At 31.9% G+C, this 15,891-nt stretch overlaps 3 protein-coding genes across 4 annotated transcripts; all 3 read right to left on the bottom strand.

Moving 5' to 3' along the window:
- Positions 1–181: 181 nt before the first annotated feature.
- Positions 182–1,529, bottom strand: LOC107948700 (probable sugar phosphate/phosphate translocator At5g25400). The gene has a single exon (XM_016883329.2). It carries the CDS (start codon positions 1,401–1,403, stop codon positions 351–353), a length of 1,053 nt encoding a protein of 350 aa, XP_016738818.1. The 5' UTR covers positions 1,404–1,529; the 3' UTR covers positions 182–350.
- A 523-nt stretch (positions 1,530–2,052) lies between these two features.
- LOC107948699 (DEAD-box ATP-dependent RNA helicase 15) lies at positions 2,053–6,497 on the bottom strand. Of its 2 annotated transcripts, XM_016883326.2 has the most exons (12): positions 6,340–6,497; positions 6,135–6,254; positions 5,811–5,911; positions 5,300–5,472; positions 4,960–5,191; positions 4,755–4,873; positions 4,155–4,211; positions 3,881–4,065; positions 3,128–3,272; positions 2,952–3,035; positions 2,808–2,871; positions 2,053–2,430 (listed from the first exon to the last, which is right to left on the bottom strand). In XM_016883326.2, the coding sequence occupies exons 2-12, from the start codon at positions 6,248–6,250 to the stop codon at positions 2,420–2,422; spliced, it is 1,287 nt and encodes a 428-aa protein (XP_016738815.1). In that variant the 5' UTR covers positions 6,251–6,254; positions 6,340–6,497; the 3' UTR covers positions 2,053–2,419. The 2 variants fall into 2 exon arrangements, with proteins under 2 accessions (XP_016738815.1, XP_016738816.1); XM_016883327.2 differs by lacking the exons at positions 6,135–6,254; positions 6,340–6,497 and having other exon boundaries at positions 5,300–5,574.
- Positions 6,498–11,554: 5,057 nt separating this feature from the next.
- Positions 11,555–12,487, bottom strand: LOC107949342 (ethylene-responsive transcription factor SHINE 2). Its single transcript, XM_016884046.2, has 2 exons — positions 12,280–12,487; positions 11,555–12,198 (listed from the first exon to the last, which is right to left on the bottom strand). The coding sequence occupies exons 1-2, from the start codon at positions 12,357–12,359 to the stop codon at positions 11,703–11,705; spliced, it is 576 nt and encodes a 191-aa protein (XP_016739535.1). The 5' UTR covers positions 12,360–12,487; the 3' UTR covers positions 11,555–11,702.
- Positions 12,488–15,891: the final 3,404 nt, after the last annotated feature.

A 15,891-nucleotide genomic window follows, 5' to 3' on the forward strand; every position in this document is an offset into this window, starting at 1 on the left:
TACAAGCTTTGTTGTGTTTTTGTTTCTAAAGTGGCAACAACACACACACACAACACTAAGTATTCTGCATACATAATGAGTACCTAGATGAACATTTTGTCAATACCCCCCAAAAAAGGGATAAAATGAATCAAGAAATTAAAACATCATAGAAAAATACAGAAGGCATGTGAGATTCTTCTTCCTCTATTAACATTAATCATTGCAACAAGCAACCAACCCCTAAAATTACTAAGAAATGGCCATAATAATTAGCTTATGGAATGAATTGGAAACCTCTAAACCAAAATGCAGCCAAAAGAGCAAAACTGTGCGTCTTTCCATATTTCATATCCTAAAGTGTATGTGATCTAATTCTGGGATTCGGTGTTACTGGTACCAGTTTCCTGACCTTGGGTATCCTTGAGTAAACTCCCAGCTTCCTCGCCAGCCTCTCTAGTCGTCTTCTGTGCCTCTTTAACCTTCAAAGCCTGCAACTTGGAATGATTATAGTAAGCAACTCCCAGAAAGGCCAGCCCGTACCCAAACAAGTTGATGGGCGTCACGGTGTCCTTAATCACAGACCATGAGAAGGCAATCAACAACCAGTCCTTGACAACACCAGCTACGTTCATGGTCAATGCAGAAGTCTTTCCAACCAGTAAGAAGACAGCTAGATTCAAAGCAAAAGCACAAAGAGAATTGGTCCCAAAAATCAGGAAATCGAAATGGAAATCTGATATCTCTTTCAAAACTGAGAATTCAACGTAAATCCATGGCACCAACAGGAAAACCAAACAGCAGGGTGCAACATAATACAGAGAAGTGATGGGGTTCAAGGTGATCCCTTTAGAAGTAAGCAAGATTTGGATCATAACCAACCTGGTAGCCTCGAAAGCAACGGCTCCCAATTGCAAAATGACACCCCAGGTATCAAATCTAGCTTCTCCGTAGGCAGCAATGGCGACCCCAAGAGAGATGGACAACATGTTGAGCATAGTATTAGGCTTGAAGGGTTCTTTTTTTAAAAGAACGGCAATGGAATAAACAGCGACAGGCATGAGGACTTTGAGCATTTGAATAAAGGAAACAGACAAGTAAATGTAAGCGGAATTGGAGAACCAGAGGCTGAGAGAGTAAAGGGCACCGATGGGGACAACGGAAGAAAGGTAAAGGTGGGAAGACATGGAAACAGGTTCGAAAAATTTGAAGACATTGATGAGGAGGAAAGCGAGGGAGGCACAAAAGGACATGTGGATGATGGTGAGAGAGATTGGGAAAGGCCAATTATACATCTTCTTGTCGAGGATGTACTTGTTGTAGACGATGACGGTGAAGCTGAGGAAGATCCAGATAGCAACGTAGGTGTAAGAGAGAAGGATCTTCCTGAGGACGCTGTGACTCAAAGACCCGCCCTTGCCCATTGTTGCAGACCACCCTGACCAGATCAGATGAGGATAATCGAGATGATTGCTGAAACAGGAAGGGGTCAGACTCAGAGCGGATTCAAGGGGGGAAGTTCAAATTAGTTCGGTTTCATAATGGTTCGTTGCGGCAATGGGCCTACTCTTGGGCTTGTTATGATGCTAGAAAAAATAGTAAAAATAATATAAAATATAATAAGAGTAAAATTACATTTTAGCCTTTTTTGTTAAAAAAATGTACACTCATTTTGACATATAAAAATTAATTTTTAACAATAAAAATAAATAAAATTTTAACAAAAATACTAACTTTTTAATCTAAGATATATTTATCTATTTTAAGTAAAAGAGATAAAACACAATCTAATTTTTAATTCAAAATCAAAACTATTATTCCAAATGTAATTATTGAATGAATCTAACCCGATTGTTTATTACAATAAAAAAAAAAACTGTTTTTCCCGTTTATAAAATTAGAGTAGGCTACGACGAATCCATCACTCCGTCGAACAAATAATAATGACTGACTTGCTGGCCAAACAAATATTTTATGTTACTTGCAAGTCAAATTTTCCAATATATACACGTACGCGCGCGCACTGTTTGCAAATTGCAATTAAGGGAGGAGCATCACACTAAGATGACAATCTTTCAGAAAAGGCATGATTTATACAATAACGTTATTATATTGGTTTATATGATTGTTTCATAACAGGGTAAATCGGACTTTAAAAAACAGAGGTTATGCTCTCCCAAATTAATTACAACACATCATAATATCTATAGATAGCAAAATGAAAAACAAGTCCTAAAAAAAGGGAAACAGAGCTAAATCTCAATTAACTGAGGCCTTAAATGGCTACAAACACTACTCTTCAGATGCAGTCCAACATTGCAAGGAAATGGGCTCCTCCCAAGCAACTCATTCAACAAGTACACATGGCCATGATATCCAGCAAGACAAATTGGATCCATGATTTGGGCATCAGACACTGCTTTTGCTGATTCAACCTTCATTATGATGGCACTACATGAAGAAATATTTTATATGCTTTAGAAAATTTGGTTACCAAACAAGTACATTGAGAATAAAATTCGACATCCATATCCTATTGCCAGCACATGAACAAAATATTTAAGGTCTCAATTATTTCAAAGCACCCTGCTATGAAATTTGGCAAACTAAAAACTAAACTATTCAACAAACAACTTTCCACAAGAGAGCTAAAACATGCTGGTAATCAAGCTTTCTAAAAGCGCCTTGGTAGTAGAGCAGAACAAACGCTTTCCACAAGAAAGTTGAACCATGCTGGTAATCAAGCATTCTAATAGCATCTTGAAATCTTTAAAACTAATAAAATTGTACAAGGATATCAAAAGCAGAGGGAAGGCAGAAAAACATACTGTATGTAGATGTATCAATCTGCTCTGGAAGTTCCTTAATATCCACTTCAAACCTCTCCTGGACCTGCATGTGATTGAACAAAATTAATTAGAGCTGGGCATATCAATGGGACAAAACAATATTCACAAGTTCTAAATACAAACCTGATTGAGCACATCAGAATCTGAAGCAGACGAAACAAATGTAATTGCAAGACCCTTGGTGCCAAATCTGCCAGCTCTACCAACCTGCCAAAGAATCACGAAACATCAGTCAGATAACTTGTACTCAGAAAACAGAAGCAAGATTACCACAACAATGAAGTCAAAACAAAGCTTACCCTATGCAGGTATGTATCAGCAGAATCTGGCATGTCATAGTTGATAACAATGTTAACACGTTCAATATCAATTCCTCTTCCAACCAAATCTGTGGCCACAAGAATTCTTTTATGACCCTCTTTGAAACCTTTGTAGCGAGTCAACCTATAGAGCATTCATTACAGATGCATACATTATAAAACAAAGCTAATTGGTAAAAGCCAAACCACATTATATTTAAACAAGGAACATAAACCTACTTGAACAGAAAAAGAAATCTGAACTTCTAAAAGATATCGAGTAAACAGTATTCAGTCGAAATTGAATGAACCAGCCAAATCCTAAACAAGAGGCCTAAATTTGGGATCACGTGAAAAACATAGTATTTAGTAAACTAAAAAACCAAAATAAAGTAAAAAATGCCGCTATTTTCTCTTCAAGTATGTTTTGCACCACTCCAAGAAGAAAAATAAAATAACAGATACCCATGAAGCATTAACACAACTTGAACATATCACCAAATAAGGCAAAATAAAATTCAGGGTTCTAACCGTACCAAAGCTTCCCCCGTGGAAAATACACAAATATACCACCATAAATTGGTACATTAAGGTAATATGAGGAAAAATATATATAAAAAAGGCCTTTGATAGGGATCCTTCCACAAGATAAAGGTTATTGAGTCATTTATTTTTTACAAGAACAAAGTACACCAAAGCCTTTCTAAAAAAAGACAAGGTAGCAAGAATATATGATACACAATATGTACAAACCTTTCTTCCTGTGACATGCCAGAGTGAATGCATATAGAGGGAAAATTACATTCCATGAGCAACTTGTTCAACTCAGCTGCTCGGCTCACACTTTTAACAAATATAACAACTTGGTTAAAATCCAATGCATCAAGGAGATCATTCAACTTGCGGTTTTTCTCCAGCTCACTCAATTTGATGTAGTGCTGTCAATAGAATCCTTTTGGTGATTAGATCTTAAATAATCTTTTAAAAAACAAATCAGAAGGTAATGAGCTAGCTTCTTGGAAGATACCTGCACAAGACCATGAAGGGTCAACTTGGCCTCGTCATCGACATAAATTTCCATGGGCTGAAAGGAACAAACATTACAGTAACTCATGTTAGGGAGCTTCCTTAACAAATGGAATCCAGTATGAAATGAATTACAGATGCACATCCCTTTAATTGAGATTAAGGTCCATCTTCCTTGCGTCCTTGCAGATGCTTACTTAGTAAAAACAGGCAAGTTCTGTTCTCCCTCAAAAACATTATTACAGGACAGATACTGCTTCCCTAACCCAGATTCCTAACCCTTTTTGTTACCCCACTCCAAACCCACACCCATAGACTAAATAGAGAACAACTAAAAACAATTAAGCCAAAGTAAAAATAAGCTCACACAGATACACTACTTCAATAATCTAACCACTGCAAACCCATGAATTCACCACTAACCTTCCCCTTTCAATCTGCATAATCCATAAATGACTAATAGGAGCCACAGCACTAAAGCAAAACCAATGGGAAGTATATGCACATGGACCCATCAGATGCAAACAAAACTCTTGGAGAAAGCTGGGACTAATTAAAAAGGTACTTCTAAATTCAAGTAGTATTGGCCACGGAACATTACATCTTGCATAAATTTCTTGCAGACAGGGCGAATTTCTTTGCTAAGAGTGGCAGAAAACATCATAACTTGCTTATCATGAGGGGTCATCTTGAAAATCTCCTGGACATCTCTCCTCATGTCTGTGAGATAAGTAGAATAAATACAAGGAATAGCAGTAAATGGAACATTAAAAACATATACCCTCATCCAGCTTCAGTAACTGTACCAAGTGATTCAAGCATCTTGTCACATTCATCAAGAATGAAATGCCTCACATTCTTCAATGAAAGGTCCTTGTCTCTTGTCAGAGCCAATATCCTTCCAGGTGTGCCAACAACAACATGAGGGCATTCATTTTTCAGTAGATCTTTGTGAACTTTAATGTTAACACCACCATAGAAGACAGCAACCTTGATATCAGGAAGGTAAGTACTGAACCTCTCGAACTCGTGACAAATCTACATGTTCAAGGCATAACTAATGAGTCGACATGTATGATATAACTAGTACAAAGGCAATTTTTATGACCAGAAGACTTCCAAGAAAAGATGAGAACTTGCTCTTACCTGGTAAGCTAACTCCCTAGTATGGCACAAAACAAGGGCAACAACTTGCCCTGGGGTAGGTTCAATCTGTTGTAATGTTGATAGAACAAAAACCGCAGTCTTCCCCATCCCTGATTTAGCTTGACAAATAACATCCATACCCAGTATAGCTTGGGGAATGCATTCATGTTGAACTGATGAAGAACCAAAGAAAATTGTTTTGAAGGAATCCCTGGTAAGTAAAATATAACCTCCCAGATCCTTTTAATTGAAACTTTGTGATAGTGGTATATTACCTGCAAAGGCAGTGCATCACAAACTAAAATCTTAGGCCAGAGAAAAGGTTACACATTAAACATTCAGAAAAAGTTGTGTACGTCAAAATCAGAAACAAACACGTTGCATACTATCCCAGTCATAGAAAACACTATCATAGTAACAAACAGCTAATGAACAAGCCTTCTAGCTAATTTTAGGGATGGAACTGCATATATAGGTTAACAAATGCTAAAAAATGAGAGTATAAATTTGCCTTCGGAAGGGTGCTCAAATCCAGAGTCCACAATGGCTCGAAGCAGCTCTGGCTTCAAAAGGAAATCTCTGAATCCTGAACTGTGAATCCCAACATAGCCCCTACAATGACAGAGAAAAGATCAAATTAGATAGATGGAAAAAGAATTCTCCATGGATTATTTGAAACCAAAAATAAATTATACAACTATAATAATCGTTCCGAGAAAAACTATCTATCATTCAAATTTTCTTCTTTTTCTCCTACCAGAGGTGCATAAGATGAAGAATATGAGAATAAAAAAAAAGAGCGAAAATAGAATAACAGAAAGAAGGTATAACTCACTTCTTGCCCGCATCGCCATTGGCTTTAGCAGTGACAGAGTCAGGGGCTTTCTCTTCTTCTTCTTCGTAGTCGAGAAGCTCTTCCTCATAAGCGTCGTTGTCCCTTGTTTCTCCCATTTTTCTACAAAATCCGAATAGAAAATAGTTAGGAATTTAGCAAATAAAAGACGGAAAATAGCTAAAAACAAGTTTGACTGGAGATTTACCAGAGAAATTAATTAAAAGAGGGGCAGAACTAGTAGGTTTCTAGGGTTAGGGTTTGGAGAGTCACTACTGCAAACGAAAACAGGCTGGCTGGTTCACGGAAGCAAAACTTAGATTTTTAGAGAGTTGGGGAGAAATTCTTCTAGCTTATGACCCAGAATGCCCTAGCTGCTCTTCGCTAATTACCATCCCACCCTCAACCCCCTCCCACCCGGTTGGCTGTGGCCCATTTTGGGCCCCAAAGCTTTTTTTTCCCTTAATATATTTATAAATTAATTTTGATTCAATATGTAATTTAATATAAAAATTTTAATTTGGTACAATCATACACATAAAATTTAAATTGTGTTTTATATGTTTATATAAAACTTTAATTTTGATTCAATTATACACATTTAAAGAAATAATTATATACGTTATTTTCATATTGAATTAACATAATTATTTGTGTATATATATATCAACATAAAAAGGTGTTAATTCAATAATGTTATTAATGATTTGTGAAATTTAAATTAAATCAAAATTTCATGTATAAAATTGTAAAAAATCAAAGTTCATATATAACATTACACATTTAATCAAAGTTTATGTATAGTTTTAATATTTATCTTACAAGATTATTATATGCACTAATGAGAAGGACCGATAGAATGGTGGTCGAACCATGATTCACTAGTTACTTGCTTATATAAACATTCAACTGAGTTAGAACAATCATCATAATCTATATATCTCCAAACAAAGTTATGGTTGAGCCAACCCTAAACTTATAACCACCATAAAGATAATTAGGGTAAATTACACTAGTAATCACTTAACTATTAATGAATTTTTTTATCAATTAATTATGAAAATAATTGGTGATCGAAAAAGATAAAATAGAACAATTGAATGATCATTTTATTCATATTTGGATAATAAAAAAATATATTAATAATTGAATGACGATTTTATAACTTTTCATAATTAGATGAATACTGCCGAAATAATAAAACAACAACTGCAAGGGTTTAGGATTAGTTTTGATTTCTGTAAACATTATCGCTACTTGAATTGAAAAAGGTATAGTAGAATGGAAATTTCAAAAGTATGATGAAACTTGTAGATGCTACGTGAAGGTGAAAATGCATAACCATGCTTATAGTTAACAACAATACCAGCACATGATGATGCCGAGATATTTCTCAACGCATCTCTCTCTCTCTCTCTCAGGAAATCAAACATATATACGCTTAAAAATAATAAGGACTTTCACCACCAAGGGATATAGAAATAAAAGCTGCTCGGTCAGTATCCATCACTACTATGTATAACATATTCCATTAACTCCTTTCATGCTTTGCCTTCTGCTGCATGCTCCTCTATGTATCTTACCAGCACGTGATTATTTCACATCAAGCTTTGGTTATTACAACAACATCTCCAAAGCCAGATCAATGAACCCCCCTCACAGGATATGAAAACAAGTTCTAGATAATAAAAAAATGGTTATGAACGTGTCAGATGAATTAGCATTGTTTTTTCGGTTGATTTATTCCCATTGTTCAATTTTCCAACAGAATTACGTGTGCCCAAGACAAATAAAAAGTTATTACAACGAAATTCATCCTTGTCTACAATTTTATTTGTTTTTCCTTTTAAGTGGTGTTAGGGAAGGAGTCAGAAATTAGGTGATACCTAGTCTTGCATTGGACATATTATGTAACAAAAACAAATTAATGAGTATGACATTGCCAACTAAAAATTTACCTATTTTTCCATTAAAAGAGTTTCAAAGTCAGCATATGGTTCACCGTAACTTAAATAGTAGTAGACTTTTAGTTAGTAGGAAGGAGACCTGTAGAGGGGCCATCTTTGTTTTTAGAGTACTCTTTGAAAAGGTCAAACATTTTTGACCTCTTATATAAATTTATTATTTTATTTAAACTCTTTTATTATTATTATTTTTTTAAATATCTATGTGTTGATACATACATGAATATATATTTAAGTATCATTATTTAAACTAAAATAATTAGTACCGCATCGTTATTTTTTACTAGAACTAATACGTATTGGTCTGTTTTGATATACCATTTTAAATTTATAGATGTTTTTGAAAACTATTTAGTATATAAAAATATTAATTAATTATAAAAAAATATTTATTAATAAAATTCACAAATATAAAACTTCATCATTTAATAAATCTAAAATAAACAAGAGAAAAAAAAGTATCTCGCACATTAAATAACAAAATTCCACAACATTACTTTAAAATATCTACAATAATATCACTTCATATACGCATTGTGTTTATGAAGCTTAATTTAGATTTTTCTTTTCTTGAGTTTGTTTGCTATTTAAATTTTTTTCTTTTTTTTATTATTTATTAATTTTTTTAAAGTTTCTCGTTTACATAAATTGAAGTTTAAAGTTTAAATTTGGTTAATAAAAAATTTTAAAGTTTGGTAAAAAAATATTTTAACATTATTCATACATAAGCTCATGTGCAATGTTTTGTCACAAATAAGAGAAATGATATTTCAAATTATTACTGAAATAATACACATGGATTGGTGTAACGACGAGAAACCAACTACATTGATTTAAACATAATATTTTGATATCTTCAATTAAAAAAACATAAAATTATCTGAGCCGTTTTGCTCCACGTTGGAGACTCCTTTTTGTGATGTCCTATCTATTTCAAGTCCAAAAAACCTAGCTAGCTACCATGGTGAAAGTATCCGAAGTTGACTGAGAGAGACAGCTTAAATAATATAAGTGGGACAAATTTGTATAATTTCGAAAATAATTCATCAATTTATCAATTAATTATTTGGGTAAACTATACAAATGGTCATCTAACTATATCCGTGATCCTATTTTTGGTCATTCAACTTTAAAAATTTTAAAATTTGATACTAACGTTTGAATATATTCATGTTTTGGTCACTCGCCTTTAAATTGATAACGGAATGCCTTTTTCTAGTTGGTTTAATAACACATTAATTTAGTCCTCAATATTTACATATTATATCAACTTGATCCTAATTTTAAATAAGTTAATAAATTTAACCCTTCATATTTGCAAATTTTATTAATTTGATCATTAAATTTTCTAACCAAAGCTTTTAGTGTTTAAAGTATAAATTTGTAACCCCCAAAAAAAAACCTTCTCTCAACTAACAAGCTGTTTTTCGAGCCAATTCTTGATACGAATGAGTTTATCATTTCTTTTTCCTTTTTTCATTAGTTTTCTTCTAAATATAAGATTTTATGACCCTTTGATTAATAAAATTTTGGCTAAATAAAATGAAAAAACCTTTAAAAAAACATGTTAGATTTACTATTGTTGTTAACAATATGATATTTCCTTCAAAGTACATAGAAATAGTCCTCGAAATAGGTCCTTGAAATTTAAATTTAAATCCAAAGTTAAAAATATGGCTTTGAAATATCCAAATGTTCAATCAATAATTATATAAGAAAAATTATGAACATTTAATTTTTCATAAGAAAAATATATGAAAGAAATTTCCTTTTGATACATTGATAATGATTTTTTTTTAATTTTTTAAACATTATTATGTGTTCTATTTATTTTTAATTTTTAAATTCACAATAAGCAACACATATCATTAATAATCTGAATTAGTGTCAAATCATTTACCAAATTAATTAAGAACTAAAATTATGCTAGTAGAGTGAAATTTTCTTTCTTTCAAATATTAAATTATTTATGTACTTTTCCTATATATATTAGATTTTCAAATTTTATATTTTTCTATTATTTTTAATGGTGTTTATTTAATTTCTAACTCAAACATTTAAAAAAAATAAACAAAAAATGTTTATGTGCCAAAATAAAATAATTAATAGATGTGGAATGTCTATGTTTTAAAACTTGAAAGATTTGGCTAGGAAGTTTGAGGATCAAATTGTAGAATTTGTAAATGTGAAGAGTTAAATTTATTAAATTATTTAGAATTAGGATCAAATTGATAAAATATGTAAGTATTGAAGACTAAATGTGTTATTAAACCAGTTAGAAAAAGATTTTTCGTTACCAATTGAACTGCAAATGATTAAAAACAAGAACTAATTTAAATATTAATGCCTAGCTAAATTGAAAACTTTTAAAGTTATGTGACCAAAATAGGAACGTGGACCATTTGTATAGTTTCCCCTAATTATTACCGTATTAATAGTGTATAATATATATAGTTGAATATTAAGGGTGACAGTAATTAGTCTAATTGGTACATAGTAATAGTAATTTCTTCAAATATTTTTCTTTTTGCTATTAATAAAACAAAGCTTTGTTTAAAATACAATATAATTGTGCTGTTCATATAATCACATATAACATGCTGTAAAGTCGACAAAGAAAAAAAGACATAAAATTAATACAAGAGAAGGCGATTGTGGTGAGGGAAGCAATGGGTTATGACGTCATGCATGCATGCAGGCAGGCTAAGCCAACGGCCCATGGCCATAACTACAACCTCATCGAATCAACAGGAATCGACAAAGAATTGTCGTCCATCACTTTTAAGTTTCAACAAATTATAAAACAATGGAAAATTAGAAAGATTTCAACATCATGCCATGTTTCTCTTATCAAGTTCCTATCAATAAACATCACAAGGTACATCTCTCTCACTTTTCTACGTACTAAAAATCATTAACTATCATCTAACTGCTTTGGTTTTGTGTATAAGTTGCCTAATTTAGAGTATCATGTATGCGGGCGAAAATGAAAAGGAAAAAAAAAACCTCACTACATACTTAATTTAACCAAATTAAGGGTTCCATTTCGTACTAAAAGAATTTTTTTTAAAAAATGATTTACTAGTAGTGATGATAATTTGGTGTTTTGGTGCCTTGTATATAAAAATACAAAATCCGATTTACCTAGGTTGTGACCGTGTTTAATGTATATGACAGACTTGTTTTGTTTTTGAAAGTTGAAAGGTGTTATTCATTAATAAAGCATAGCCCTGCTAATACGTTACAAGATCCTAAATATTCCAGCAGCTAGCTAAACGGATGTAATTAGCCCTACTTAGAACATTAACCTATTAATAAGACACATTTAAAAGGTCATTTGATCTATTAACCCTTGCATTAGCTGCTGCTTCATACCCCACCATGACAGACACCTATATATTAGTAACAAAAGTAGGGAACAAGGAGAAGTTGACAATTCAAGCATATGGGTAATTCAGGTTCCTGAAGCCACTGGCATTGGTGCTTGCTTTATGTTGATATAGTAAATTTCACAGTTACCAGGTAAATAAAAAAATACTGCTTATTGCACCAGTTTTACAGTGAGATCAATGGTGTTTATGAGCAAGCTATATGGATATGGCTTTTTTTAAACTCCACTTGAAGTTGAAACCATAGGACAATTCCAATTGAGTAATTCTTCTATCATCTGCAGTGCAATCCTGTCTTCTTCTCCCAATACGTGACTTTCCCCTTCAATCTCATCGGCTATAGGTGGCGATGATAATGCCGGTCCATCTTCCGATGGCGGTGTAGTTGTCTTCTTATTCCCAAGATCAACCCTCATGACCCAACTGGAACTGGAACGAGTGCCTGCACGTTTTTGCCAAACTCCAATGTGGGCATTATCAGTGTCAAGCCTGAGGCAAGTAAGAGATGGAGACTGGTCTTTGCAACATTTCTTGAGCTTAGCATTGAGAAGCTCAGAAAGAGCCTTGGGAGGCAATGGAGAATCATCTTTGTGAGCAGTAGCAGGAGGAAAATTGGTCTTGGCATTTTGTCCATTCATCAAAATGGCAGCCTGGTCATATGCTCTTGCCGCTGCCTCAGCCGTCTCGAACGTGCCTAGCCATACCCTTCTTTTCCTGTACACATACACAAATAAAATAAATCATTTATATAGATATGGCAATTAAGGTGATAATGATGAGAGTGGGTGGAGTTACAGTAAAGGATGGCGAATCTCAGATACCCAAGAGCCCCACTGACGCTGCCGAACACCTCTGAATTTCTTTGTTTGTACCATGTTTTTTTGGTTTGAAGAAAAAAACTTGCAGAGATCTCATAAATATGGAAGCATTGAGAGGGGGTTCAGTTTTTAAGAGGATGGTGGGATCTTTGCCTTAAAGAGTTGGAAATTATTGCGCTGTCGGCGGATTTGAATGGAAACTGGAGACTCCATATAATAAAGATTTTCACCTACGCAGCCATGTCAGAACTAGGTTTCACAACTAGAAAGAATAAATGAATAACATGTTGACAAATGACCATCCTCCTCGTTTCACTTTACCATCTCATCAAGGATTGTTCACAGTTTAATGCATTATACTATTGGCTTCATATTTATCAACGATCATCAACATTTTAAAGCATGATGTGAGCGAGTGAATTTTTGTGATCAAAGTTTTTTACATTGGCACGGGAGTTTGCAACTTTTGAGTTGGCATATTAAATACTAATAGGAATCTAATAAGTTAGTTGATTATTATTATTATTAACGACGGAGCCGACTCTGATTTTTATGGCAAAAAGTGGCTTCTTTTAGTGGTAAAGATAAAAACACTACTACTCCATTACTTATTGGTTGCCTTTTTAACTTTTTTACTTCCGGCGGCAAGGTGTGATTGGCTAAGATGCATGCTAGGGTTTTTGAGGGTCATTATCACTATCGCTTTAATTTCTTCACACACACACCCACAAACCCTAAAATGATTAGTTTAATTCTAGAAAAATTTTAATTAAAATTTGTATATCATGCATTTTTTTTATTCTTATTGATACAAGTGTTATTAATATCGTGTTTTGCCAACAATTTAGTATTAATGCCAACAATTCCATAATAATAAAAAAAGAAAACAAAACAAATCATACAAAACTTGGGCTTGCATATGAATATGACAAATTATATTGGAATAAAAAGGAGCTAATAGCTAGAATAATGCTGAATAGCATTCAATTAAGCTACCTCATATTTTTCTTTTCCGATTGAAGAATATTATTTTTTACAAAGGCTAGGCTCCCATTGGTGAAATTTTCATAATGACTCCAACCTTTTTGAAAACAAAAATAGCAGATTTAAACTTGGAGAGCTGCTTTTCTTCTCTAGTACTTATGTGTGTATATGCTAGATCGTGAACGCGAAGTAGTAGAAATGATTTACTTGGGAAAAAGATGCAAGCCCATTGGTGAATAGGTAAAGGCAAAGCATATGATATACGTATAAAATTATTATTAGTGGAGTTGATTTACTGCTGGATCCATGGATAGGAGGGGGCAGAGCAAATTAATTAATGGCGAAATTGATGTGGTGGTTACAATTTCAACTAAAAAGCTATAGTTTGCAATAACTTTTATTACTGATTCGTGGTCTTATTACATAAATTTTAAAATCATATATAAATGTAATTTCATATATTAAATGATAATTTAAAAGTGTATATGAATCTTTAATTTTAAATTAATTTCTTGTATTTAAATAAATACATTAATTTTTTATACTAAATAAATATATTTTAAATCAATTGTATACATTTAAATAAATATAATTTTTTAAGTCAGTTTTTGATATTGTTTTGCTGCTATTGCATTTTTAGTGTTAGTTGATTGTGTTTTGTAAGGACTCTTTCTTTTATTAATATCTTTCTTAATTGAGAAAAAAATTACACAAAATTAAAGTTAATATATAATGTTGTCTAGTTTTAAAATTTATCCTAAATAATTATTTAAATAATTTAGCTAAACAATTACAAAGGAAGAGGGAAAGAAGGAGAATATATTTATTTATGAATTGGATAAGTTTCGAAAGAGATAAATTAAGTATTCATATTTTAATAAATTTTGCACTTTATTTTTTCAGTTAAATTACATTTTGCCATTTTATAAGATATATTGATCCTTTTTATTCTATTAGCTTACTTTGAAATCTCTATATTTCATAATTGCTCCGATAACTTACCAACAATCACCTTGTCGTAACCATTTTTTCGGAAAACGGGAATCGACTTAGATTTTGAAGATGAAAATGAAAGAACGAATGTGAGAGTTGCCACCAATCTTTTTTAATGAGGTGTGATCGGATCACCTTAAATTAATCATTTTAATAAAAGTTAAGATTTACTAAAATGATAATTTTTGGTCTACGAAAATCAGAAACTGAGTTTGGGAGTCGGTTACGTATGATGAAGGATTAGCATCCTCAATACGCCCAAAAATTGGTACCAAATTGATTAGTTAGTGTCTTAATATCGAACGTTGAAAATCGAGAATGGTTTTAAAATACGATCCATTTTTATTGATGTCGATTAAAAAACACTTGAATTAGCTCAAAACGATTGCTAAAGATTTTCTTGTCTCGAGATATCGGGGTATCACATCCCATAAGTTAGGACACAATACCATGAAATCCCAAATGCAAGCTTGTCTTTAATTTTATTGAAATTTCGTGTATTTAAAAGAAAATCGAAAGGATATTTGGCTATTTAGAATCAACGAGAAAATCGAAACCCCGAAAGTTAGGGAACGACTCTTCGATGTTCCAAAACGCACAACATTGCCTTATTTTGAAATTTTTTCTATTAAATAATAGCGAATTCGATATTTAAACAATGGGTGGTTATTTTGTTTGAAATAAAATAGTCTATATTAAAAACATGCGTTTGAACTTTAATACAAGACGTGATTTAGATGGAACGAGAAAAAATAATGATATCAAACATGGTATAATGATTTGCGAATAAATATTACAATAATGAATTATAAAAGCATGAAAATATGAATAAAGAATTGTAAAATACAACGACAACACATATTGTTTGGCGTCAATATTAAGGATAAAAATGAAACAAAATAGTGTATATAAAACCACTTGAAGTAACTAGTATAAAATAAATTAGAATGAATAATGTATGAAACAATTTAAAACGAATAATGTACAAAACAAATTGAAATAAATAATGTAAGATAGTTTAAAATAAATGAAAGGTAATCTTAGACGAATAATATATAGAAAAACATGTTTAAGGTAGACACTACTAAAAGGAATTTAAAATAAATTACATAAAACAATTTAAAATTATCCATGTACAAAACAATAAAATAATGCATGGAACAACTAAAATAAATAATTTATAAAGTGATTTGAAATAACATATGAAGAGTTTACGACAAATATTATGTGAAAAATAAATTTGAAACCAGTAATATATGAGACAATATATAAGAAGTTTTAATATAAGCAACATAAAAAATCTCAAAATAAATAATAAAAGATTTACAATATACAATAAAAGGAACTCAAAATAGTTAACCTATAAAACAATATCACTAAATATCATATAAAATTTAAAATAGACAATATATATATGTAATAGTTTTTTAAAATATAATTATGCATATAAATGGACCTCAAAGAAACTACATATATAAAATAACATAGATTTAATAATGTATGTATGTCAAATGTATGTATCAAGTATATATCTAATAATAGTCAAATATAATACATAAAATATACGAACACATATATTAAAATACGTGAATAGATTCAAAAGCAATTATAT

This window comes from Gossypium hirsutum, chromosome A08 (genome assembly GCF_007990345.1).
Source record: "Gossypium hirsutum isolate 1008001.06 chromosome A08, Gossypium_hirsutum_v2.1, whole genome shotgun sequence".
Classification (NCBI taxonomy): Eukaryota; Viridiplantae; Streptophyta; class Magnoliopsida; order Malvales; family Malvaceae; genus Gossypium; species Gossypium hirsutum.

Bases quoted from the DNA above. Each gene is read 5' to 3' on its own strand.
- LOC107948700 (XM_016883329.2), bottom strand. From the start codon at position 1,403: ATGGGCAAGGGCGGGTCTTTGAGTCACAGCGTCCTCAGGAAGATCCTT.
- LOC107948699 (XM_016883326.2), bottom strand. From the start codon at position 6,250: ATGGGAGAAACAAGGGACAACGACGCTTATGAGGAAGAGCTTCTCGAC. The intron at 4,066-4,154 runs GTATCTTCCAAG...TTCTATTGACAG, and splicing joins CCCTTCATGGTCTTGTGCAG to CACTACATCAAATTGAGTGA. The intron at 3,273-3,880 runs GTTTGTACATAT...AATGCTCTATAG, and splicing joins GGCATGTCACAGGAAGAAAG to GTTGACTCGCTACAAAGGTT.
- LOC107949342 (XM_016884046.2), bottom strand. From the start codon at position 12,359: ATGGTACAAACAAAGAAATTCAGAGGTGTTCGGCAGCGTCAGTGGGGC. The intron at 12,199-12,279 runs GTAACTCCACCC...GTATGTGTACAG, and splicing joins GAGATTCGCCATCCTTTACT to GAAAAGAAGGGTATGGCTAG.